The sequence below is a fragment of the Crotalus tigris genome, unplaced genomic scaffold (assembly GCF_016545835.1).
Source record: "Crotalus tigris isolate CLP2741 ecotype Arizona unplaced genomic scaffold, ASM1654583v1 scf7180000017551.9496454, whole genome shotgun sequence".
NCBI classification, from domain to species: domain Eukaryota; kingdom Metazoa; phylum Chordata; class Lepidosauria; order Squamata; family Viperidae; genus Crotalus; species Crotalus tigris.
This window is the reverse complement of record NW_024096469.1, coordinates 5,129,462-5,156,412: the sequence shown is the minus strand read 5'-3', so window position 1 is coordinate 5,156,412 and position 26,951 is coordinate 5,129,462. Positions and strand designations below refer to the sequence as shown.

General features: G+C 40.5%; 1 protein-coding gene across 2 annotated transcripts in view; it reads left to right on the top strand.

Annotated features, from left to right (window-relative positions):
- Window positions 1–22,374, top strand: part of GCGR (glucagon receptor) — a 38,640-nt gene extending 16,266 nt beyond the window's left edge. Inside the window, exons 2-14 of one of the 2 annotated variants that reach the window (XM_039344767.1) lie at window positions 10,804–10,939; window positions 11,035–11,143; window positions 11,754–11,861; window positions 12,625–12,740; window positions 12,864–12,970; window positions 14,266–14,419; window positions 15,760–15,919; window positions 17,416–17,476; window positions 17,699–17,768; window positions 18,769–18,857; window positions 19,348–19,486; window positions 19,615–19,656; window positions 20,165–22,374. In XM_039344767.1, the coding sequence (XP_039200701.1) occupies window positions 10,886–10,939; window positions 11,035–11,143; window positions 11,754–11,861; window positions 12,625–12,740; window positions 12,864–12,970; window positions 14,266–14,419; window positions 15,760–15,919; window positions 17,416–17,476; window positions 17,699–17,768; window positions 18,769–18,857; window positions 19,348–19,486; window positions 19,615–19,656; window positions 20,165–20,467 (1,512 nt within the window). In that variant the 5' untranslated portion in view covers window positions 10,804–10,885 and the 3' untranslated portion in view covers window positions 20,468–22,374. Of the gene's footprint in view, window positions 1–10,600; window positions 10,940–11,034; window positions 11,144–11,753; window positions 11,862–12,624; window positions 12,741–12,863; window positions 12,971–14,265; window positions 14,420–15,759; window positions 15,920–17,415; window positions 17,477–17,698; window positions 17,769–18,768; window positions 18,858–19,347; window positions 19,487–19,614; window positions 19,657–20,164 lie in introns of those variants that run through there. The other variant, XM_039344777.1, reaches the window with a different exon arrangement.
- The last annotated feature ends 4,577 nt before the right edge of the window (window positions 22,375–26,951 follow it).

Here is a 26,951-nt window from a genome sequence, read left to right as displayed (position 1 = left end):
CTGGACTGCGATTTTCAGGGTCAGGATTGCACTGTAGTATCTTCAAAATCTCTGGAGTCCTGAGAATTGCAGGAGGGGTCATAGAGATGCTGCAATAAGGCTATTTTTTTTTCAAGAAGAAAATAAGATGGAAAAATAGCCTAACGTGCTTATATTGCCCTTATTATGCTCCCCCTCCCAATAAATTTGATAGCGCCATCAAAAACCAATGGCTCTGATGTCAAATTTTGACCAGGGTAATTTGGTGATACTCTTGAGGAGTACAAATTGGGATACATCATGCTCCATTTGTGTGGCTTTGAAATGTTCTGCTAAGCCAAGAATGAGAAATCCAGCAGCTTGGAGCTACTGTAGTTATTTCAGCTACCCCAAAATATACCTTTGGTAGGCAGAATCTCCTCTAGGAGAGAGGAATCTGCCTAACTTTCCTTTGTTTCTTTCTTGCCACCAGCTCTGTGTAAATGCCACGGCTGGCAAATGGTACAGGGATTCCTGCTTGGTGCCCCTATTAAGTTTGATTCTGGGGGCTTATTTTTGGAACTGTAAATGGTTCCAGGCAAAGATGGGAATCGAGAGACATCCTGGAGGGTCTGAGATAGAGCTTGATATAAGTAGCTATGTATTGGTAGTAACAAGGAATAATTCTATATTAGTAACATCCCATTCCCTCTGCAGAACCATATTATTTCCCTAATGTAAGACCTAAGATCTCCTGCTGGGTTTATTCTAACTCCTTCTGACACAAAAAGTAGCACTTTCTATATATATATATATATATATATATGCTTGCAACAACTATCATTTTCTTTTGAAAGTCAACTTTTAATCATTTTCTTTTGAGTATTAGATTCACCTGCCCCCTTCCTGTGAGATAATGGCAGCAGAGGTCAGATTTAGTAGGCTTTATTGTAAGAGGCCAAGAAATTTTATCCTGGCTAGGATTAACAGAAAGGTTCCATTTTCACAGTTAGGTTCTAAACTCAGCTTTATTATTAGCATTGAAAAACAATTTTTTTCATGATCATCCTGGATGATGAGCTTTCACCCAGAGCTCTCTTGATCATGTTTTTGGTCTCTAATCTTTGTCCTGTCTTGTGATACATTGCTAAATGTACAATGGGGCTAATAATACATTCCTTATAGAATCATCACCAAATGGCATCTCTTTGGAATTCTCTAATAATGAATTCCTGCCATGGGCAGTAGGTCAGGGCAAACTGCCGGGAAGGTCTCTCCTAGCACTTCCATTCTTTGTTTTTATAATTTATGGGGAAAAAAGGAATTAACAAAGGATGCTCTCAAATGAAGGGCTATTAGTATTGCCAATCACTGCTATTCTGTTGTAAAACTGGCCCCATACATTTCAGAAGGGTAAAAAAGGGAGTCCCTGCAGATTTTATTCCACTAGTCAATGCTCATCTGTTTCAAGAGCCACTGAGCCAGCGCCGTGGCCAGCATGACATCAATATTTCAGAAGTGTAGTGATTTATTTGGTTGCATATTTGACTATCAGATGGGAAAACTGTATAACACAGGCCATGGATAGCATCAGTTTTTAATGCCCCCAAGAGGTCCATCTATACCACACCAAAATTGGTAGATAAGACTTTCAACAGGAACAGTTTAAAAAAAAATTTAAGGGAAAAATTGAGGTGCAATGCACTACCCAAATTTAGTGCACTGATTTTGTCCATTAATCACCTAGTATCCCTTTAAAAAGGTCCAAAAATTTCACTTCTGGCTTCAGGAATCATAGACCCTGTAAGCTATGGATTCTACTCCATCTCCATATTTTGAAAAGTAAAATTAGAGCTTCTGATTGTTGGTTGCCTGCTTTTGTTATATATTATCCAGATGTTTGATGTAATGAGCAGTGCTATTCATGTCCTTTCCTTCATTCTTTATTCACTGCCATATGTATTCTCCTAGAACTATGAAACAGAAACCTTGTCAAGTTCATTTAACCTTGTGCTATGATCTGTGCACATGTTTATGTCTATAGTTCTTGGAAAACTACTAAATACCATTGGTTTTTATTAACTATTAGGAGTTTCAACAATAGGCTCCTCAGTTACCCACACACTTAGCCAGTACCAACAGATTGATTTTCCTTGGAAAAGTGAGTCAAAAATTGGTGGATCTATATTCAAATTAAGTAGAGGAAGTATGATTTAAAGTGTTTTCTATCTGCAAAGGCAGCTTTATAGTGATACATTTTACACTGTACCTAAAAATAACATTGCAACCAATACACCTCCAGTCTCTCTCTGATCTCTTGAATGGATAGACTCCAGAACTCTCTGTCTGATGGGAACCAGACATGTAGGTCAAGCTGCCTTCCAGATGGTTCATCAAATTAAATAAGGCTAAAAGTGAAGACATTAGAAGCAAAGGTGACTGAAACTGTGTTGCAGGATAGTCACACATTTAAATTTGGAACGTGAAGTAATCCCAAAGATATGCATGCAGTGCTCTTTCTTGAACTCTGCAATTCTCTGGATCTAACATGGGCACTTGTAGTTCGGAATCTTGCAAAGAGTTCTGACAAATACGCAGAAAAGAGTTGAGGATGCTCCTAAAATAAATTTCATTTCTGTAACCTTTTTATTTTTCTCCCCTAAAAGTTACCATTCTGCTCTCCCTTCTTCCCTTTCAGTAAAGCTGCAGAATGGCACTGATCCCTTTCAAGCTACATAACCATTTATTTAGGGGGTTCCTTCATTTGGTAATAACTCCCCCATCCCCAATTAGTGTCTTTAGGCTCTTCCACATGATCACAGTTCAAAGATACCCCACTATTTTTAGAAGATGCCTTAGGATGCAGCATTGGCTTATTCCCAGACCACCATGGAGGTAGTCCTTTTGTCAGTATCTGTTCCAGTTTTAAAGTAGTGCTTTCTGTCTTTGCCCAGCACAAATTTTGGCATACAATGATTTATGACCTCTCATTCGTGATTTCTGGGAGCAATATGCTGACATTTGTAAACTGCTCAGAGAGTGCTGTATAAAGCACTATGGAGGGGTATATACGGTAAGTCTAAGTGCTACTGCTACCACCAACGAGAAGATAGGGACTAGCATCTGCTACGTTCCTCTTGGCTGTCTGAGGCTGCTGAGGTGCGTTCCTCCCTCCCTGTCTCCCTCCCTCCCCATCATTAATTACAACCTTTGGACTTGGATATAGAAAAAACAAACAAACAAGAGAAATATACAAGTGCATTTACGGTAATGTATTGATTGTCTGCATTTTTGCAGCCCAAATAGGGGTAACCTAAGTGATAGCACTCTTCATATACCTTAAAGGATGTCATAACGAAAAAAAGTTGAGACCTATTTAAGGTACAGAACAATGCAATTGCCTTCCAGGCAGGCAGGCAGACAGATTCTGTCTTAAGTGTTAAGGGGATAAAATTCGTAAGAATATTTAATCAGTGGAACTGGTTACCCAGAGAGGTTGTGGCACTCATTCACTGGATATATTCAAGCAGAGAATAGATAGCCATCTGTCGAGAAATTGTAATTAGGACTCTTGTGCTCAGTAGGAGATCGGACTTGATGGGCTAAATGGTGTCTTCCAACTCTGTAATTCTGTGATTCCAAGCTTATCATGACAGAAACTTTCATGGACTGGCTTTCACTTTATCAAATGAAACTGAGACAGTGGACTCTCATCCATTAAACATTATGCCCTAAATGTGTCAGTCTACAAGGGCCCATAAGACTTTTTGTTGTTGTTGTTTGTTGCAACAGGGCAGCAGAGCTATCTATAATTCTCTGGATAGGTTCAAACAGAGGGAAGAGAACCATCTGTTAGGAATACATTAATCTGGATTTCTGCATAGGGCAGGGGACTGTACTTGATGGCTAGAATAATTCTATGAGGAGCAATAACCCAACTTGCTAGTCGCTAGCAATCTTTGCTGGAAAGTTACACTGGATAACTTGAGATCTTACATGAAGTTTCCTGCCTCCAAATATCTCATTTAGGCAGGAATGTACTTGTGATATTAGCAGCTTCATCACGAACTTATATATAAAACCTAATCTGGAAGGAGAAATCCTATTAGGAATTATTAGCTATTATTGTGCCTTCATTTAAATTATACTCTTTATATTTCAATTACTGCCATTAAAGGTTCTTCTGGAACATCAAGATTTTGTCGCACTCCTGCAGTTTACGGAATATTAGTTGATGGAAGGAAAAGGCCTAATTTAAAACATTAAGATTCAAGGGGGGGAAAAATAAAATCCAATAATTGGCTAATTTGCTGAAACAAATATATAGAAAAGATTGAAACAGATGGAAAGGAAGCCTTTCTGTTTCACGTTATATATTGTTTCATAGGTGGATACATTAAGATAATGAAACATTATGATGCACTAAAGAATTTAAGTGGCTTTAATCTGTTAAACGTTTTGCTTATTAAGGATGACGTTGGAATGCTCATCTAGCGCACTTCAATTTGTTGGGAGTCTGTTTTCAGTGGAAGTTTCCAGCGTTTATGGAGTAAGGCAGGTTTTTCTTTTCTCCTTGAGGGTTCTTTTTTTAATTTTAACTGATAGGCAAAAAGTAATTGTAGTCTTACAATTGTGTCTTATAATCTTGCAAGATAGATTGAACTGTGATAACGTGAGTTTTCCTTTCCTAACCCTGGGAGCTTTTGTCACGAATCAATAAATTTGGGTGCTGTGTTGTAGAGAATCAGTTTTAGGAAGTCCTTGATACTTTCTTGCCAGAGGCCAGGGTTGTTAGCCTGCACAACAAGGTCATTAGTCATTAGAGCACGTTCACCAGGCATGGAGAAAAGAGGCCACTCCGGCAGGGAAAACACATTTCCAATTATTGTGATTGAGCTGAGCACAGTCAGCGGTGTATCTTCTTTGCCCTCTTCCCATGGCAGACTCCAAAAACCATTAGGAGGGCCTGAGCAGTAATGCAGCTTGGGTTAGACAGGGGTCCCCAGCTCCTGGGCTGTGGACCGCTACTGGGCTGTGGCATGCCAGCAACCGATCTGCACAAACAAGCAAAGCCCCATCCGTGGAATGCAGGCAGCACACGAAACCACGCCCCCTCTGGTCCGTGGAAAAACCTTTCTCCATGGAACCGGTCCCTGGTGCCCAAAAGGTTGGGGATCTCTGGGTTAGACTACTTGGATGTGCCTGGTACAAAGAAACTGGCTTCTGGCCAGAAAATCCCTGCCCAACAGAACTGGGCTGAATCAGAAAGAGGCTCTTTTAGTTCAGGGACTGGGCCAGGAAAATAACATGCCCAGCTGGGTTAAGGGACATCAAGGAGCACAAACTGAATTATTTCTAGGAAGGGCAGATTTAGAGCAGAGGTTTTCCATTGCTGGAAGAATCTGCAGCTCCCAGCAGAGCATGTGACTGGGCTTCCTTGGAGAAAGGGAGGGTGCTTTTCTGCCAGCAATACAATAAAAAAAAAAATAACCTCTTCCAGTAAATAGCTGATGAAGAATAAAACTAGTGTGTCCTCTAAATGCATGTATATACCAATATCTTCTGCAAATTCCAGCAACCTGAGAGCTCTTAAATTCTCCCGGTGTGGAGTTTGAGACCATCTCCAGATGTTGCAAGTTGAAAAGGGGCTGCTTCCTTCACAACAAGGAAGTCAGTGTGTTAAAGTTCGATAGTAGTACCAAAGGAGCAGTTTCCAGGAGTAAAGGAGGGTGGCTCTTTCTTATCATTCTGGCTTTGGAGATATGATTGCCAGAGGGAGAAATCTGCCTGTGGAGATCACGGTCCAAGGAACCTGAGCCAAGATGAGCAGAGGCTGCACAGGCTCTTTCCAATTACATTCTGGGCAGCAAAGATTCACCGGGACACACATATTTCTCTTGTTTTATTTTAATATGGAGAAAACTCATCCCGACAGAATGGACAGCTCTTGATGCTGCTAGTTTTCTCCAGCCTCTCTGATTAATGAGCTTTCTAGCTCTCAGACGGCAGCAGTTAGACGCTACTCGGAGGAAATATGATTTTCCCAAGGATAAGAATAATTTAATTTGATGAATAAATAAATAAGAAATAAATCCTGGGATAGAACTAGGGTAAGGGGGGGGCACTTTTGCTGTGGTTTTAGTGGAGAATTTTACAATAAGAAAAGAGAGCTGGACACAGTCCTGATCAGAAAGACTCTGTTTCTGCCTTCAGTGTATTGCTTTGAGATGTAGAGCATCAAATGAGGGAATCCAAGGCTATACTTTTAGGGCTGAGCCAAGCAGAGCAACTTCGTCTAGAGCAGACATTGACAGTATATCTAGAAACTCAGTAACAGGTATATCAAAATATCAGGGTTTATTTTAGGGCAAGAAATGCTATTTTTTTCCTGCTGGTAGTACATCATTCTTTTCTGGTAAAATGATAATTATCCCTTTTTCTGATGCCTCCCAGCTTAAAAAAAACTAATCACTTTGTGATTGTTGGCCTAATTCAAATGAAACACTAATAAATATGTTGTATGTAACCCAGAGTTGCCTTGGGTGAGATGGGCAGCTATATAAATTTCATAAATAAGTAAATAATATGGACTTCGCTTGCTATCTCTGTCTTAGCAGAAATACCACACAGAGATCTTCTGCACATCATGTAGCCCAGGTAGGAGGGCTAATTACTTATAAAACACCTTCGGAGGCATACATGTTTCCCTGCAGCTCATCTGAGAAAATTTCTTTCTTGAAGATATGAAAATTAGAAACAGCTTGATCAAAATCACTTGTGGATATGGGAGAAGAAGTAAACAGCGTGGCGTTATATGGCAGAAAGGCAGGGATCCCATTGGAGCTTCATGCCACTTCCAAACTAGAAAAGACAACAAATTTATGTCACTGCATCTCTAAACACTTTGCTCTGCTATTGTAATGGCAGTTCTGAAACAAGGGAGCATAACGCAAGGCTTCACATCTGTTTGGTTTCCCGACGCTTTTAGCTAATAATACCAAACATTAAAATCTGACTATCTTCCACTTGTGAATCTATTTACCTCTTTTAAAAATATTCCAAAGAGCCTTTATCTTAATCCCCAAGAAACACTTTTCATAGCTTTTAAAATAATCATTTCACTTATTTGCAACAAATCTTATGTTTACACAACTTACTATATTCTTTAAATCAGAGGTCCCCAACCTTTTGGGCACCAGGGACCAGTTCCATGGAGAGAGGTTTTTCCGCGGACCAGAGGGGGCGTGGTTTTGTGTGTTGCCCGCATCCCGCGGATGGGTTTTGCTCGTTTGTGTGGACCGGTTGCTGGCATGCCGTGGCCCGGTACCATTCCATGGACCGGGGGTTTGGGACCTGTGCTTTAAATAACATGTACTTATAAACATTTATATATTACATGTCTCTGTTACGTTCCTAAAAATATATTCTTGCTGTTATTCTTGCACAACATTATTTGTGTGGTTGTTAACATTGTTATCTAATTGAAGTGGAATTTCCTTATTCCTATGAAATTGGCATGGAGGGGAGACACTTGTGAGTTAGGGAACACTCCAAAGTAGAGAAACAGCCAATAGGAAAGTAACCAAGTGCCAGGCTCTAATTGCTTTTCCTTGGGAAAAACAACCACATTTGATATGCATATTTCTGCATCATGTGGAAAGCCCTTGATTTAAACCTCATCTTGGATAACACTGCTCTAATATCCTGGACATTGCAGAAATTTAGAGGATGTTATATATGCAGCGCTCTGATTTTCAACAAACAGTTCTCAGTAAACATTAAATAGAAGAACTATTCTGAGTTACTAAAACTGACAACTAATTCACACATCATCTCTCTCCTAATCCATGAGTCAAAAACCAGCACAGCTGTTTTTATTTTAAACAATTATGTCTTGCTTTGAAACTAGCTATGGAAGTGGATTGTAATGAACAATATAATTACAAAAATCAAATCAAGTCAAACTTTATTATGCTAATAAACCAACATTAGGAATGGGAAGGTAAAATATAATTAATAAAAGGTATACGAGCATAAAGGATATAAAAAGTGTACGAGGCCTAAAAGATGACAACAAAAAGAAAATAAATTAAATGTTCATAACCTGCCAGGCCATAAAATGTTCTGTGGTGCCAGACCTTACAGTTGAGTGCTAATCATGAGCCAGAAGTTCAACACGGCTGCACAGAGCCTAGCAACATGGCATGTTGTGCTTGGATTGATGCCTGAAAGCAGTAGGCAGTTTATCCATAGAAAACTGCATATCAAACCAGAGCACACTAGAATTAAAAGCGGGTATAAACACAGAAATCCCTGTAGAAGATCCTTGTCATCAAAGAGGAAAAGCTGAGCCTGTGGTGCAACTACTAAGAAGTCTCTGCCATCCTCCAATCAAATATAGAACGGCCCTAGAGCAGGGCCTTGAGTTTTAACTCACTTTGGGTTTGAGCTTAAGGGCAAAGGCAGATCAGTAGCTTTCATGCTCGCGTGAGAAAAATGCATCCTGGTATATAGACAGTATTGCATTACAGGCTCAAGGACTTTGTGCTTTGGAAGTTGGTTTGTGGAACGGCCACACTTCTGTGGCAGGAGAGCAGGTATTCACGCTCTGAATTCTCAGTGCCAGACCCATGAGTTAGACTTCCTATGGCTGAAAAAAATTCTACTCATACATTGCCATTTAATCACATCAGTAAAGGCCCAATTATTTCTATACCGACCGAAGGATCACCAACTGCTCTGGATGTATACTATTCTTGCCTGTATCAGTGGGTGCTGGTTAGACTACTATAGGTTCCAATTACTGTGACCCACTTTGTGGATTCATCATGATCAATAGGTGGTTTACAAATGCCTTAAGCAAATTAATTTACCGGATGAGTGTGTTGTTTCCAGGTGCTATGAAGGGGAAGGAGCAAAAATTATCAGCCGCAGGTACTCCTTTTGCTAAATCTGAACTGTCTGCTCTGGATTAATCACATCTTGACAATTTTGGAAAGCTGCAGTTGCCTTCTCGCGAAAGAGGATCTTTTGCTTTCTCCTGGCTTTCTGGTTGTCCTTTTCCATCGCTCAGAGAATCCTGGGGAATGGGAAGTTCTGGTGTCTGGCGGGTAGTTGCTCCCTCCCGCCACCGTTAAAACTCTAGCAATCCAAGCCAAGGGCTTTTTGCTTCTAGGGGTAACTGGAGCAGCCCCGTCTTAATCCCAGCCGAGCTCTGGCAGTATCTGGTGCCAAAAGCTTGGCCTGTTGTTGCAAAGTACTCAGCAAAGAATAGCTTGTTTGTCCGAAGCACCGCAGTCCCATTCAAAAGCCCTTTAACCAGATTAGAGAAGGATTGAAGGCATTAGTTCATGGGTACCTTGGAGTTTATGCTGGATGAACACAGGGCATTGCTCAACTGCCCATGGGAACTCAGCACAGCTTTCCAGCCAAGAAGTCTGGCTCTGGGCACATGGGGGATTTTGTCAGCCACGGGAAGGGGGCTCTTGGGTTACGAGACAACAAGGCCCTGAAGAGCCAGAGATCCCTGGAGGGCGTTAATGATTAGCTGCCTTTTTAGTCTTAACTGGACTGTGCCAGGTGCTGTTAACAAGCCAGAGCAGTGCTGGCACATTCACCCTCATCCCTCCCTATTTTCCTGGACAGGGACTGGGGGGAGGAAGGGGTGGGTGGGGGAGAGATACTGGCTGAATCAGTAGGAGAGAGTTGCTGCTGGCTTGAACGCAAGCCCTGTCAGTGGGATGGAATGCAAAGAACTGTGTCCACGAGATCAGGACTGAAAGGCATTCAGTCCCCTGGGTTCAGCAAACCTCAGCCCCTCCGCCTTGGTAGCCCCAGGAACATAATCTTCCTTGCTTTCCCATGCATGCTGCTACTTTTGACCTTACTAACATGCATGCACGCTCATGGGCTTTTGGCTTTGGATGTCATCTTGCTACTGCTACCGGTAGTGTACCAAGATTGCATACCGGTAGCTATACTACCCTCTGCTGGTTCCCCCAAGCAGCATAACTTCTGTATATCCCTCACGTAACTTACTTTTTAAACATATTTAATGTAGTTTATTTTCTACGCCCTCTGTCCATAGACGCTCAACTTACCATGCACACACCACACAAGTAGCTTACCATCCAGAGCACTGCAGTTCTTCCAGTCCCTGGCGAGGGGAGTGTGTCAGTCAATACAGTGGGCCAAGGTGCCTTTCCAGAAAAATGAGGTGGCCTTCCTGGTTGCAGTTGAGCTTAGTCAATCGCTAGATCCTCTGTAAAGAAAGCTTCAAGCTTTATTTTTTATATGTACTCTCTTACTTGCCTGCATATTATTCTCTGGCAAACGTGTGCTCGTCTGTGAGTGAGGTATGTAAGTCTCTGCAAGGGGAGACCATACTGTGGTTCTGAGGCAACGAGGCAAGACAGTGCTTGTGCTCACATCTCTAAGCACTCAGCAGTGGAACCAAATCCAGCCCAGAAATAACTCCCCTTCCCCCAACAGGCTCCAGTTACAAGGGCTGGCATCTGAAGCAGCCCCCTAAGATGGGTGTCCTCCACTCCCCCTGGCTCCAGTGAGGGAGGCCCCAGAACCAACCAGAGAGAGTCAAAACACTACTAAGTCCTTAACACCTGACTTGGGAGGAGGCTCAGCAGCCATGTTTATTCCTGACAGGTCCCTTCCAGTCCATGATTTGCTGGCACTAGACTGACTATCTGGATGTAGCCCAGCAAACCCTGTCTCCGCCTGCGTCATCAACCTTGGAGACTTGCTCCTGAAGCTTGGAACTAACAGTTGAGCAGTGAGGAGCATGCAAGCATAAATAACTTTGCTTTCCCCCTTCCTGATTCTTTGCAGGGCACCTGATAAAACAGCACATCTAGTAGGATACCAACAGCTCCAGGAGCATCCCTATGCAGTTTTGCAGACCTCCAGAGGGATGTCCCAGTCACACCTTCTTGGAATCCTGCTTGCACTGGTGCTCTGCCTCCAGGTAAGAGTCTTGGTCCTCCTTCTTGTCTGGCTGTTTCAAATCAAATACATAAATACTGGACAGGCCAATCCACCTTTTTTTCTTCTTTTCCTCAGGGAGCTTCTGCCCAGGTTATGGAATATGTATATGAATATGTGTATGAAAGTTGGAAGGCCTACAGTGAAGAATGTCACCGCAATATGAGCCTTTGGCCACCATCTACTGGTGAGACAAGGTCCTCCTGGAGATTGAGTATCAGCTGACAATTTATCTGAACAAGGAAAGTGAGGCAGGGGACAAGCATTGACAGTTCGGCAGAATGTTTACTTGTTTTCTTCCAGCTTATTCTGCTGGAATCATATGCTTTTGAAAGCTGGAGTCCTATTCTTTTTGGTAACATCATGAGGACTATTATGCAAGAATTTTGGAAACTGTGGCATTGGACGAATGTAGAAAGACATCACAGGACTAGTAGAATGTAAATTATTAGATGTCACTTTTTTTTCCTTGAGAAGAGTGATGCATTCATGATACAGACACACACAAATGGTTTCAAGGCTGAAGTTTATGAATGAAGTACAAGGCAGGAAGTACCAGGCAGTTGTATAGATATGCACACATGAGTAAAGCAAGAGAAAGGATCTCACAGATATATTTCAGTACAGCTTATTTGAGTCAAGTCAAGTGAAGTCCCCAATAAAGTTTATTGGATAAAACATTTTAGGTCCAGTTGATGTAAGACAAGAGATATAATCATGGAAATAGAATAAAATAGTAAAAATAAGAATCCCCATACATATAAGTACTGTATCCATCTTTGTACTCTCTTCTCTAGAGTTGGTTTGTAACCGAACTTTCGATAAGTATTCATGCTGGCCTGATGCACAACTCAACAGCACTGTCAGTGTTTCCTGCCCCTGGTTCCTGCCCTGGTATGATCAAGGTACAGTATTAACACTGGGGAGATGATTGGCATTGGACCATATCTTTAGCAGGGAAAATGGACCTTGGTTGTCTAGACTCTAGACAATGTGTGTGTGTGATTCTAATGTTGGAAAACTGGGGAGACCCTTTCACTTCCATCTTCAGTCAGGGTAATTGGGATAAACAAACTACTATCCTATCCTGTCTAACACAAGGAAATACCATAAAAAGATATAATGTACTGTATTCTTTTATTATACAAGCCTGAAAGTTAGTAAAAAATTCAATGATATATGTCAAACTTTCAGCCTTAGGATGGTCCTGTATTAGTCAATATACTTACATATGGTCTATGTTTAATTCACAGTGGAAAAAAATGAATGATATACTATGCCATTATTATTTAAAGCTATAGAAAGCCTTTTTCTAATTTTTACTGTTTTGTTTATTTAGTTTTTGTTACCCATTATTTGAGATACTTCAATAAAAGTTAGTATATGTAATGTCAGTTTGAAAATATAATTTAAAAGCTTACATGCACTGTGTTTAGGTTATTAAGGAACAAAGGGACATAAAACTAATATAAAATCAGAAATGGTAAGAGAATGTATAAAATAGTCACCTAATTTTCTGGCGAAGGGTGAGATGAAAGTCAGAGGGTGCTAAAATCTAAATTTAGAACAGATATTAGAGTCAACAATAGATGATTAAAGCTCACAACAGATAGATGTCCACCATGGAGCCAGATATATTTCTGATCATATTCTTATTTATTCCTGTAGTGAAGCATGGCTATGTATTCAAGAAATGTGGTCCAGATGGACAGTGGGTGACCGGTCCTGGAGGGAAGTCACTGCGCAATGCTGATCAATGTATGATAGACAACAAGGAGGACCAGGTTAACAGAAAACTAAAAGTTCTGCTAATTTCTACAAGATCATCTTTTTCTGGCTTCCAATAGATAAAGGATCTGAATTGATTTTGTGCATCAGATGAACTCTTTTCCTCTTTTTCTTTTCAGGAGTGGTTTGATAGAATCTATGGAAGCTTCAGAGTGATGTACACGGTGGGCTACTCAGTGTCCCTCTGCGCTTTGCTCCTGGCCTTGGCGGTGTTGCTAGGCTTCAGGTGATTTGGAAACTGGATTGGGACTGGAGATGGTGGAGTGGTTGACCCTTGCAGCAGTGGACAAAAAAGGAAGAAAAAAGAAAATGGGTTGGGTTGGAATGAGATGGAGTCCTTCAAAGTGGGACGAGAAAAGAAAGAGGGGGGAATTAGTAGAGCTGGTCATAGATTTATTATTAGTATCATCATAGTCAACATCCAGGGTCCCACTTAGCATAATAAGCAAAAGGGGTCCTCAAGCAAAACAGGTATGGATTATCTTACTCTGAAATACAGATTATCCTCTATGCAGGGAAACCCTTGTCTTCATGTCCAACTTCTAAAATTATCTGACTTCATCGGTACTGATTAGAGCGGTCTTTCTCAGCTTTGACAACTTTAAGATGTCTAGACTTCAACTGGGAACTGAGGTCCAGACATCTTAAAATTGCCAAGGCTGAGAAAGACTGGATTAAAAGGACGTTTAACCCTATTCCATCTCATCCCACTTTGGATACCACCCGGGGGAGGATGCACTGGAGTAAACACATCTAGCCAGTCTGGAGAGACTGAGTTTTCTTCAGAACTGTTAAAGTGAGGGATTGCTTTAGAGCAGGAGTGTCAAACTGCCGGGCCACGGCCGGGTGCATCATGCCAAAACTGCACCCACCCCAGGTCCAGCAATGGGGGAAAAGTTGTGATACGTTGCAACATGTCACGTGACGTGGCGAGTTTGACACCCCTGCTTTAGAGAGTTGTAGAGAGTGATGAAATTGCAGGAACTGAGAAGCTGGTGAATGGGGTGAGGGCTGGGGTCAAAAGACAGAGAGAAATTTTATGCTGTATGGGAAAAATGGATAAATTTTATACAATTCAAATTGGATATGAAAAAATATCATTTAGCTTTTTTATAACTTGTACATAAACTCTGTTTTTTCTTTCTTTGCTTTTCTTTTTTAAATATTTTTTCTTTTTAACGTTTATATCCCTTTTATTTTTATTTTTATTTTTTTATTATTATTATCTTATAATTTGTTTAATTTTTTCAATTAAGCCTATACTCTGCTCTGGGAAGCTCGGGGGGGGGAGGGAGGGGTGGTTTGGGAGGGGTTGGGGGAGGGTTGTATTGTTTTGTTTATTTCTGTTGTTATTATTGTTGTTTTTTTGTTTTTGTAAAAGCTTTTAAAAAATTTTCAATAAAAAAAAAAGACAGAGAAAGGGAGGAACAGTGGCCCAATGAGGTAAAGATTTAGGCAGAGTGATACTGTGTGACATGCTCCAGATAGACAGGTGTTTTTGACAAGTTCCCTGCTCCCCAGCAAGCTGCACTGCATGCGCAACTACATCCACATGAACCTCTTCGCCTCCTTCATCCTGAAGGGCATCTCAGTGCTCACCATCGACACGCTGCTCCATACTCGCTACAGTGAGAAGGTTGATGACTACAATGTGAGCCTTTGGCAGAGTGACAAGGTAACAGCACCCTCTGTTATAGTCCCTCGTTTGTTTTATTTTATTTTCTCCTATTTCCAGCTACATTATAAGGCTTCCAACCCACCCATGCCCACCCATATATGTACAGATCCAATAACCCTCATGTCAGGAGTTTCTAAACATTATGGTAATGCAGTCCCCTCCAGTGAAAAAATGAACTTTCCCTTGCCATCGTGAACTAGGATGGACTAGTAATTAATATGTCTAAATAATTTATGTACACATAAATAATTATGTGCTTATATATGTAAATTTGGTGGGTTCCTCCATATCACTAGAAGTTCTCAGGTTTCAAGTCCTAAGCTGGCCCACTGCAGGCTCACATAGTCATAATGGGGAATAAAAGCCTGACTGAGTTTTTACACTACTTCTGTCCCTTCAGTTTTTAAATAAATTGTGACACTGTATCTCCCCTCCACATCTCTTGAAAATCCTTGTGCCTCTCTGAGAGGTCTCAACCTCCAGTCTAAGCCCATCATTCTGCTATTCTACAGTCCCAGCTCTTCTGTTCCTGTGGCTAAACAACCAAGAACCATTGAAAAGTTTGGGGATGGTTTAAAATGAGTTATGGAAAAAAGCATTTTTAGGTCAGCTGAAACCAACATTCAATTATATTACCGCATAGTTCTACATGTCAATAACCTTCACATAAGGATGTTCTATTGTTCTTCATACTGTATATGTAACTTCTCATGATAGGATATTTGTGAAAGCTCATCCTGGAGCTAGACTTTGATTCAAAGTGAGCCATGATTGTGCTATAACATCTCTGTTCAATGATTCATTGCTTGTATTTCCTACATTTATTAAGTGAGGAACATCTGATCCTCTAGAAGTTTCTGAACTACATTTCCCAGCAGTTCCAGTCAGTAATTCTGCTTTGGCAACATCTGGAAAGTCACACATTACACATTTTCTAATCCTGGATATGGGAAGTAGCATTGTTTGCTCTCATCAAGCAGTTTCTAACAACTAACAACTGCAATCCACAATTCAAGGAAAGGCTGCTGGTACAGCTCTGTAACTTGTGAAAGTGACAAAAGAGTTTTTCATCCTTTTCTTTTTCCTCCAAAACTCTCCAGGCTGCCCCACTGCTAGTTTTTCACCAGAAACCAATGTTTCTCAGTCTTAGCAACTTTAAAATTCCTCACCCGCATGTATGAAGTCCATACATTATAAAATTGCCAAGGTTGAGAAACGCTGTCATAAGGTATCAGCATGAAAACTACATGATTTGGACAAAACGTTCCCCGACCCAGAAATCTATCATTTACAGCAACATGTTCTTGGGATTATCCTGACTCCTTTCCTTTCTCTAGGCAGCAGCAGGGTGCCAGGCAGCCACAGTGTTCATGCAGTATGGTATTGTGGCCAACTACTGCTGGCTGCTTGTCGAGGGGATCTATCTGTACAACTTGCTGGTATTGACTGTCTTCTCCGAACACAGCTATTTCACCCTCTACCTCTGCATCGGCTGGGGTGAGTACAAGACGAGGAGTTGAGTGTCAGTAATCACCAGGGCACTGATAACCTCATCCATAGGAGAACACAAGGGAATCAGCTGTAATATCAGAACAGGAAACAATATAAGTGAAGGTGGAACTAGAGCATGTGATCACATTCTTTATCTCTGGCATAGGGTAAATGTAACAATTAGGGTTATGAGAATGCTAGGATGTGTGGATTTGACCAAGACTGCTTCTTTGGTTTCACTGGCAAGTAGGTTTATATCCAGTGGTATCTTCCTCTGGAGAAACAAAGTGTTGGAATTCATTGTTGGAATGTATTTCTATGCAACAACTATAGTAGTATTCAACCAGTAGATGGCAATGTTTGCAAGTATGGATCTATATGGTATATATTCTATGCTCTTTTGTTCTAAGTAGAGTTTCATGTTTCCAGTTGAGCAGTAAAGGACATGGTGATTGTACTCTTTGTTTGCTCTGTGGCACTATATATAAATTTTCTAACACAAGGAGAGAGTATTTCTATTGATAAAAGCAGCTGCAGTTGGCAACCTCTAGAAGTTCACACATTGCCTTTTCATTGCAGTCTCCCACTTACCATTTCCCACACTGTTCAGGAGGATCCAGTTACTCTACAGAGCATTTCTTATGAGGGAAGGAAGCATTGTGGAAAATCTCTGTGTCTTCCTTATGGGGAGTCTCTGAATCCAAGGCTGGATGTGTTTTGTAGGTTCAGTTCAGCTCAGCCATTTTACCTGCAGATGGGGAAAATGCTGTCACTTTCCAAAAGACCAAAATATCTAGGTGTGTAGCAGAGATGTTTTAAAAGCAATTGAATAGCTATTGCCCAATTTTTTAAAAAACAAAAACATATATTGAATCATTGACATCCTGCCTTAAATTCTAACTTTTGCTTCTGTCCTCCAAAGTCTTACCTAAACCACTTGTGCTTTTACAGTGCCATCATCGCTCATTATTGATCATGTCAACTATGACTAATGAGAATTAGAGTTCTGTGATACTTGGAGAACCATACATTGCCAACACCTGAATTAAAGCATACATAATGAGCAAATCATGAGAGATTGGATGGTGTCAATATAGATAGAATCTAGGAAATAGGACACACTAGTTGTGATCCTAATCACACAAGCAGAAATTCTGCATTGGCTTTTAACATGTTAATTACAGGAATGAAGGCTAAGTCAGATCAGGTTTAGGACATGAAGGCTAGGGAGCTTGAGCACTATCTATAAAGATTCCAGTCCAGATGTTATTTGTACTGGGACGAATTCCATTGAAAAATATCTGCAAGACTTCAAACAAATTGAATGAGAAAACCCCAAAATTTGATAACTTGCCTCCCTCGTGTCTACTGTATATTTTAGAAATTACAGGATATCTATATTGGGGTGGAATCTAGAACATTGACTTCTCCTGCACTGATTTTCTGGCTGAGATGAAAAGATGATCCTTTCTTGCATAATTCTGTTCCCTTTCTTCCCCCAGGAGCCCCAATCCTCTTCATTGTGCCGTGGGTGGTGGTGAAATATCTTTACGAAAATATTCAGTAAGTTACAACGAAAATGCCACAGAAATGCAGTGTCCACACTTGTAGACTGTGCAACAAGCTGGCTGCAGTTTTTCTGTAGTCCCAGTGTTACCAGGTGCTTTAGGAAGTACCGTACAATGTATGAGCAACAGAAAAGTTTGCTGAAGAATAAGAATCTGTACTCATTTTCTTTCTTTTTCTTTCTTTCTTTCTTTCTTTCTTTTTTCATCACTCTTCCAGTTGTTGGAGTACCAATAATAATATGGGCTTCTGGTGGATCCTGCGTTTCCCTGTATTCTTAGCCATTTTGGTAAGCGCCCCCCCCCCTTTATTTATTTATTTCAAATATTCCAAAAAACCAGTATAGGCTTAAACTCCTACTACTTGATCCTGCAAAAAAATAGTGTTTTAAGATACTTCAGTTTAAGAGGAGAGCAGCTCTGCACACTTCAAAATGCTAATTGAAACCAGTTAGAAAACATAATCCGTGCTCCTGGAACTATACTGTGGTCTGAGCACCAGTCCTTATTCACATTTGAGTGAGCATTTACGTGTAGCAGCTGGAGATTTTGCCTCGTCTGATGTGATAAAGTAACAAGAGTTATTATGAGTTATTATCATCTTATGAAGAGCTACACTAGCACACAACGTGTTTTTGAAAAAATACTAGAGGTTCTCCGGTAATGAACATACATTTTCTTTCTGTGAGTCGCAGAATTCAGTGTTTCTATAGCACTTTTCTTAAATGCTTAAGTCCCAACACATCATTAATAAAATACTTCTGCCTGCCATTCTGTCTACCTATAAATGGCCAGTGGTCATGTGAAATGTTTTCTCTAGGAAATCTTATAGCACTAATTAAGGCCAGAATTGGTCAGTATCAGGACAGAAGCTACAAAACAGTCATTGAAAATTTGGGAAGAGTGAGAAATTAAATCAAAATTTTTATTTATTTATTTATCTATACCGCTTTAAGTGCAAGCACTCTCTAAGCGGTGTACACCAGTAAGCAATGTATTTATATATATTTACATTGCCCCCAACAATCTGGGTCCTCATTTTACCTACCCCGGAAGGATGGAAGGCTGAGTCAACCTTGAGCCGGTGAGATTTGAACTGCTGACCTGCTGAACACAGTCAGCTAAAGTGGCCTGCAGTACTGCACCCTAACTGCTGCGCCACCTCGGCTCTTCATGATAACACTATTCAAGAATCCTCTAGATCTTTACTGTGCATGGTTCTCTGGGCAACTCATGTAATGCTATCCCTTCCTGCCACTCAGTCATGTTGCTTCTTTTTCTTTCTTTCAGATTAATTTCTTCATTTTCATTCGTATAATTCAGATCTTGGTCTCTAAGCTCCGTGCCCACCAGATGCGATACACAGACTACAAGTTTCGGTATTGGCTCTTGGCAATTTCCCCAAACAGCATACGCTTCTTGGGAAAAGAACATTCTTTTTCGCCCTCCCTACGACCTCCTTGGCTTTCTATGTCAGGGCAGTCCTCTCTTCTGGGTAGGATTTGGGGTCAGCACCATGATCTATAGGTTTCTAAAATAGTCATCAATACATTAAAGATTATAGCCCTTGCCAACTTTTGATGTGACTCCCCATAGAAAGTTTACTCTGAGTGTAAAGTTGCATGTAAAAATGTTTAATGTGACAAAAAAGAAGAAACTATTAAATGCATGAGAAACAATCACAATAACTGTACTAAATTCACATCACGTCAAATTCAAATTCCGTTTTGGATCTGCCTAGTTCCTGATGCACTTCAATAAGACTGAGTGTAGTGCTTGTCCCCCACCCCAGAAGATGGGCCTCTTCCCTACATATCTGATTAATTGTTTTTCCTTGTGATGAGGCCTAATCACCTACTGTTCATTTAGGCTGGCAAAATCAACCCTGACTCTGATTCCCTTGCTGGGCATCCATGAGATGGTTTTTGCCTTCGTCGTTGATGAGCATGCCCAGGGCACACTGCGCTTCATCAAGTTGTTCTTTGACCTCTTTCTTGGCTCTTTTCAGGTGAGACACATGAATTGTACTAATACTCAAGCTCTTCCAAAACCTATAGTAGTGCCATATCATCCATATAATTTTATTATTGGAAATTATTATTACAATGTTGGTAATTACCCTTCTGTATCCCCTAGGGAATGCTGGTGGCCATTCTCTACTGCTTTGTGAACAAAGAGGTGAGTCTTCAAATATAGGACACAGGCTTTGCCCCTTGTGGTTAAATTATGAGAGGTCCAGAATTTCAAGCTGCAATCATTTGAATGGTGGTGGAGCTACATACAAAGTCCTTTTTCAGTTTCAGTGGTCTACTCATCAAGAAGCAATTAAAAGGGCAGCCATAGCTATAACTTTCAGTTCACAATCCACAGAACTGTATTTTAGCAGTCAAAGCATACCTACAGTTTTTGGTGGAAATATAGCTGGAATATTACTAGATTTGGGTAAATCTACATAGTTTTTGGATTTAAAATGCTAGCTGTAGTTGTAGGTGCCTTACACATCAAATTATTTGAAGTCATTTTTTTCATTTGCAAGATCCAGTGTCCTTTTCCCCTTTTACTCTTCCATACTCTGTCATATGCTGCAGACAGAGGAGCAGGGCTGTACAAGGAAATCAGGATGCTACAAATAATGGTACCAAAAAGGCAACAAAGGCAACTTTTTGCTGATGTGTCCTCCCTATAGGTACATTCGGAACTCACCAAAAAATGGACACGCTGGAAACTTGGTCGGGACATAGAAGAAGAGTATAAACACACATACAGCCACACCCCCAATGCACGTAATGGGAGGAGCAGCAGCACCACCTGTGAGAAGCACAAACTGGTTGGCAACTACCTCAATGGTCTGAGCTGCAGTCAAGCAACTGTACATACTAGCACTCAATATCTGGAGAGGACCCACTGCAGCATCAGTGAAAATCTAGCTGTGCATGAAGTACCTCCTTGCTATGAATTTCCTGACACAAGGGGAGAGAGCAACTTCTGAAGCAGTTCAGTCCATTGCCTCCAGCAGATTGGGCCCATTGATTCATAAGACAGCCATATTGCAGAGCAAGGATGGCAGAGCTGAAAGCCCAAGAGACACTGAGTGGGGTGTGTGGTTGGAAACTGACTAGCTGCCTGAACTGATACCTCAGTGTCGGATTGTGCTGTCTCTGAGATAGGTTGGCATATCCTGATGAGACTCATGTCCTTCTCATCTGCATTCATAGTATTCCATGGGTGAACTCCACTGTAGGTGAGCAAAAAGGAACAAGTCAGTGATAGCCCAGTTATATGTCTGGGAGAATTATAGGCTAAAGGTTGGAGATGACATTAAGTAGCTTTTGGATGGAAAGAGAATCTTCTAGGAGGTCTGAAAGTCTACAGTTTAGGAATGTACATTGATTAGTGCTGATCAAACTGAGAATCTCAGAAACCTTTCTGGCTCTTGGCTTTTATAAAGAACAAGCTGAAAATGCATCAGCAGTATTTGCTAAAAGATAAACAAATGGAGCAGAAGGGGCTGTGCAATTTTTTAAAAATTAGTCATAAGGGAGTGTATATTCAGAGTTATTGCCTATTCCCTAACCTGCTATATCCTGATGGAAAATTCTGCCAAAAAGCTCTTGAAACCAAGTCATCAGCAAAACATACAAAGTTATATAATTGTTCAATATAGCTAAATATTTTATTTCCAAGTTTAGTAATTGCAGAATTTGGGTTTGAGCACAAGATTTCCAGATTCCTTCTTGAAAATCTTTTTGCCTCTGGAATGGTAGTACCTTAGTTAATAAGGGCCATGCTTCTTGAAGAAGGTATGGTATTCAATAAAGGTGGTGTCCATCTGGAAATTAGGGGCATAACGTGTCCTCCTGAACATCTGGGTGATTTCAGGAAGCCAGTAATACTGTAATGTCTCCCTTAATTGGAGGTTAGAAATGAGAGTTGGAGGATTCTGGGCAGTAAAACGCTGTCATCCTACACTTAACCACAACCATAGTCCAAAGCTGCCTGATCATAAATTTGGCCATTTTGCTGTGAGCTGCCCACCTGGGTTATCAGGTAACTTGCACATTGTTTTGTGGTAGGTGACCGTATAGTACCAAAAATGCTGCCTGTGATCTTAAGTGTGCAGCAATAGTAGTGCTTACTCCAGAGTGAAGATGTTATTGACCATCTTTATGGCTGTGCCGTTACATCTGTGCTGTGGAAGCACTTACTCCATTTGTTCCCAGGATGACTCTGTCCTGAATGATTCTGTCAACTGATTTTTGCCGAAGTCTGTGATGCAAGTGCCAATGTTCTGGAGATCAAACCTTCAATAAACGGTGTTACGTGTCTTGGCAATTTGGACAGTTCCTCCTGATGCACATCACAGCTCATCTTACCTAAGGACTGGGCTATACTACAATTACTAACATGGACAGGAACAGATGTCCTGCACTAGTCACATTCATCAGAAGTATTAAATTTCATAGGAAAACTAAATTAGAACCATTGCAACAGACAGGTAATTATTGCCCTCTATGATTATGCAATGTCTCTTTCAAAGCATAAGATTCTGTCCTCCCCAGAATAGACCTGGAAGAATTCCTCTGGCATTTCCAGGAGCATTGAAACATTCTGATCCAGACATCTCTAAGACGTACAGAGATTATCTGCATTAGTCATGGAGCACTTCACCACAGTCTCTCTCTCTCTCTCTCTCTCTCTCTCTCTCTCTCTCTCTCTCTCTCTCTCTCAATATGTTATTCTTAAAATTGATATATGCATGAAAATGTTACTTCTGAGCATGAACAACCACAGAATAACTCCATGCATGCCTATTCTTATGATGTTCCCTTAAAATCCTTTGACTGTAATACAGAATGAATAAAACAGCAGTTTCTGAAGCTGAATTGCCACAGCTCACCAAACTATTTAATGACTCTGTGTATAGGGGGAAACCAGCTCAGATAGTTTAAGGTTCAGTGTGTTGTGTGAATCTATAGTATTGGTATAATTCCATAAATCATAGCTAACTTAACCATGGCTGATTGTGTTGTTTAAATTCAAGACTTCAAATGATACCTCAAACTTTCCATCACCTACTTTTCTTCCTATTACTCCCACCTGTTTTTTTTACTGTATTCACCTGACCCAAATTCTCACGCCCTGGATGTACCAAATAGTTTCCTGTCAGAGACTTGCTGGTCATTCTTAGGAAAAGCAATTCTCTCTGTTGCTAGTAAATAGTTCCAGCAATCTCCATTACAGACATTATTAAACCCATGTTAGCAGAAGTAGCAGTTTCATAGAGGGGAAGGCTTCCAATTATTAGCTATGCAAGACTTTCAGTAATGGAAGCAGTAGGACGTGTGATGCTCATTGCTGGAGGACATGAATGGGAAATGCCACCGTGCTAATGTTCTATTTATGGAATCCCCAATTGCACCTGATAGGAACATTGAACCAAATAGGACTTTGTATCTCTTCTTATCTACAAGTCTTCTCACAGCAGTGGAAGAAAATTATTAGGAAAAACAAGGGAAGCATTGGAGAAACAAGGAAAAGGTGAATCACATCTACGTAAATGGAATTATCTTGGAAAGAAAGGGCTGTGTTCCATTCCAGGACATACATGTACTGTCTGACTTTAGCAAAATTACTTTCAGCTTCTGTTTCTCAGCTATACTGAGAATAACAAGAGTGCTTGCAGAACTGTTTCAGTTCTTTGATGTAGGTTCTGCAAAAGAAAAACAATTGGTTGAACCTAGAGAAAGCCCTTTTCATTGCATGTGGTTTCATGGAAGCACAATTTAACTCATTAATTGGCAAACATCATCATGAAGCTATAGAAAATTAATGAAAAAGGGGAAAAAAAATCAGTGATCGACCTTTACACAGCATCCAATCTCCTTACGCCACTTTGACAGTCAAATCATTTTTCTGCCCGAGTCTATAATTCTATCCAATGATTGTTTTAAGAATACAACAACCTCCTGGTTTAAGTATTAAAAGCTTATCTAGTAAATGCACCAGTTTTGTAGAGGCCATTGTGCTGTTATATAATATGACCCAATCATGCTAGAAATGCTCAGAGTAGGATCTGCAATCTAAAGTATCAGATGGTCATATAGGTTGGTTGGTTCATATTGCACTTGTCCATGTGCGAAATGATCAAGCCTGGCTCAGTTCCCCACAGTTTTCTTGCAGATCCTTTACCTGCTTGGTCCCCACACCATAAGTGAATTTTTCCCAACATTCCAGACGTGCTACCTATAATTTTCATTATCTCTAGCAAGCACAATCCCTGTGACAGCCGAAACTATGACAGTTGCAAATCCAGAATATTTTGAGGTTACCAGATTGGAGGTAATTGCCTCAAAGAAAATATTAGCAGGCTGAGGAAAGAGAAGTGAAAAAGAAGTAGCTGAAGATCATCTCCAGTTTTCCCTTTAGGACTGCGACAGGTCATTAGTTTGATTTCATTTGATTTCAACTTCTGTCTCAATATGTAGCCAGAGGCTATTGCTTTGAGTTCAGCATTGCTTCTTGAATAAACTACTGTTAAGGTGAATGGCTAAAATCAATTCTGAGGCTACATTTTCAGCTGTGACCTTTCTGCTCGGTAAAGCCTCTTCCAACAATGTTTTTTTTTCCAACTGTATAAGAGATGGAGACCACAAGTCTAGAGACTAAAAAGGAAAGTTAAATGCAAAATAAGGAGGAAGGAAAAAACAAAGCAAGGCTGTTTACCAGAAAGTTATTGTTTCCCTACCTGCTAACACTCTCTAATGTCAAGGGCAATGAAAGGTGAGCTCAGAGGCCACCGCAGCCTTTGATAAGTAGATGCACAGTCAGAGCTGCTGTGTATTCCTCTCCCCAAGGGAGCTACTGCCTTCACCAGACGCCTGGGGGCAGAGATAATGAGCCTAATCGAAGCAAATTGCTGGAACACAAAGACACTTTATGAGAAGGTAAATATGGTTGATGAGCCACGCATATGACTTGTGTCTTTCTAACACAGATACCTCTCTCTTTTTATTTCTCAGTAGCAAAATACACACCTGCACCTGTCCTCTGAAAGAGATTTTGCTCTTCTCACTACTGGTACTCTATTCCATTTACTCTGTTCCCCCCCCCCAAAAAAATCCTTCCATCAAACTAAAATAACCCCTAGTTTCAGCCTTCATTCCTTACTAGTTATGGGTCTATGTCTTTGGAAAGTTAACATTCCTCATGTCAGTGGCCTTAAGGAACATGATGGTGCTCAGAATCTGTATGTATCAAAAATAATAGCTGTTGTTTAACGTTCCAGCTCTATTCAACTTACAGACATTGAAGAATCATTAAATTTAATGAAGAAGGTAGATTAGAAAAAACACAGATCCTTGGAATCATTTGTTTTTCCATATGATTATCTTAAAAAAATGTTCTGTGTTCATATAAACTTAAGACATGAGATTTGCCTGTCTTCTCCAATCCATCTGCCTGCCTGCCTTCCATGAGCTATGCCACTGTCACAAATCCAGTCATTTTTGTAACTTGTAACCAAAGATTGCTTCTGTTGGTGCAGAGAAATGGGGCTAGTGCAGGGGACTTGTGGTTATAAATGTTCACTCCTACATGAGCAGAAACCTGCTGATCAGTAATTGCCCATTTGGCAAATAAATGATCACATCACCTCATACCATCACTGTCACTTACAAGCTCATCTCCACAGGGGGCGCTCTATTATCTCCAGAGTCTATTATTCATGTGCTGGGATGTGTATGTGTGCAACCACATAATGATGCATCTGAAAAATGCTTCCTCTCCAAGATCACAGACTACTCACCTATGCTTATTTACAATTAATTTGTGCAGATTTTGAATGTTGGCGATAAGGCCAGAATAGCAATAGCAATAACATTTAGACTTATACAGTATATTGCCCCATAGTGCTTTACACTATGGGTGGTTTACAATGTCAGCCGATTGCCCCCAACAATCTGGCTCCTCATTTTACCGACCTCAGAGGGATGGAAGGCTGAGTCAACCTTGAGTTGGTCAGGATCGAACTCCTGGTGCATGTGCAAAGTTAGCCTGCAATACTGCATTCTAACCAATTCACCACCACGGCTCAGTAGAGTCAGGATGATGGGGTAAAGTAGTTAAAACTGCGTATTCAAACTTGATGTAAGAGAAGGAGAGACTGAACCTGGAGGACAAAGTCAACAGAGGAATCAGCCTGGAGTCATTACATTCCCACAAGCAGTTTAAGTTCAACCCTTCTTGAATTCTGTTAACTCTTATCTAGCACCAATTTAGTGTTGACTTTAGTTGACTAGATTCTTACATAAAGGCATGGGTAATAAATTTGTTTAACTGGAGCTTATCATGTCCTGATTCTTTGCACTTGACAGTTTATGGGGTATAGAAAGTGACCTCAGCTTCCATCCTTTCTTAAAGAACGTTTGAGTCACAATCGTAATATTTTGATTAAAACTACATATCATGTTATTTCCTTAAAATGGTTCAAGCAACATAGCAAAGAGGTGGGACAATATGAGCCCTGGATGCATGATCGCTGCCAAACTGGCATGGCTACCATAAGATTAAGGATCTAGAGATCAGTCATAGACAATGGCACTCTGTTTTTTACATTAGCTCCCCTGAATCTTACCCATCTGGCTATTGGCTAATCCAAGGCTGGACAACCTGTAAAGCCCTCGGATATCAGGATTTTGGTAGCAAAGCATCAGCTAATAAAAATGTGGCTTCTTGCCCATTTTGTAATATTTTTTGTAAAGCTGTATAAACTATTGATTAATCCCAATATATTTACGAATATATAAAGCACATATACACCTCCCCAAAACTTGGGTAGCATAACATCTCTACCCATTGCCCCCCTCTGATACAAAAAATGTACACTGAGAAGAATAGTTTCCTACCCTTAGGTTATACCTATAATGTTTACTGGAACACCCAACACACTTTACTTCTGGAGGAAGAAATGGCAGACTGAAGATGGGTCTTCAAAAAAAAAAAAAATGCAGCTGACAACAGCAGTGAAGAATAAAGAGCCAGTAAGTAGACCAGCTCTTTGAATCTCTCCAAATAAAAAGGGAATGGGAGATTGCCCACAAGTGCTCCAGACAGTTTCTCCTCATGAGGTGAGCACAAAATAGAAGTCTCCAACTGTTTTTGACCACTGGGAGAAGAGGGAATAACTATCTTGCTCAAACTGCAGGTGGAGCTTTTAAAAGGACACTGAGTTCACATACTCCCTTTTCTAATCACATTCCAAAATTGCTTATTACTACTTTATGGCTATTAAAAATCTTTGGTCAATAAGTCTAGATGAGTCTACTTTCAGTCTTCAGTGAAATAAAATTTTACTTACAAGCTTAAGAACTTAAAAAGATTGAAATAAGCAGCACAAAACTAATGAAAATTTTGATTTTAGAAAGTTATAAACCGATTCAGGGTCCCCATAAATTAGATATAAGGTTTTGGAATTA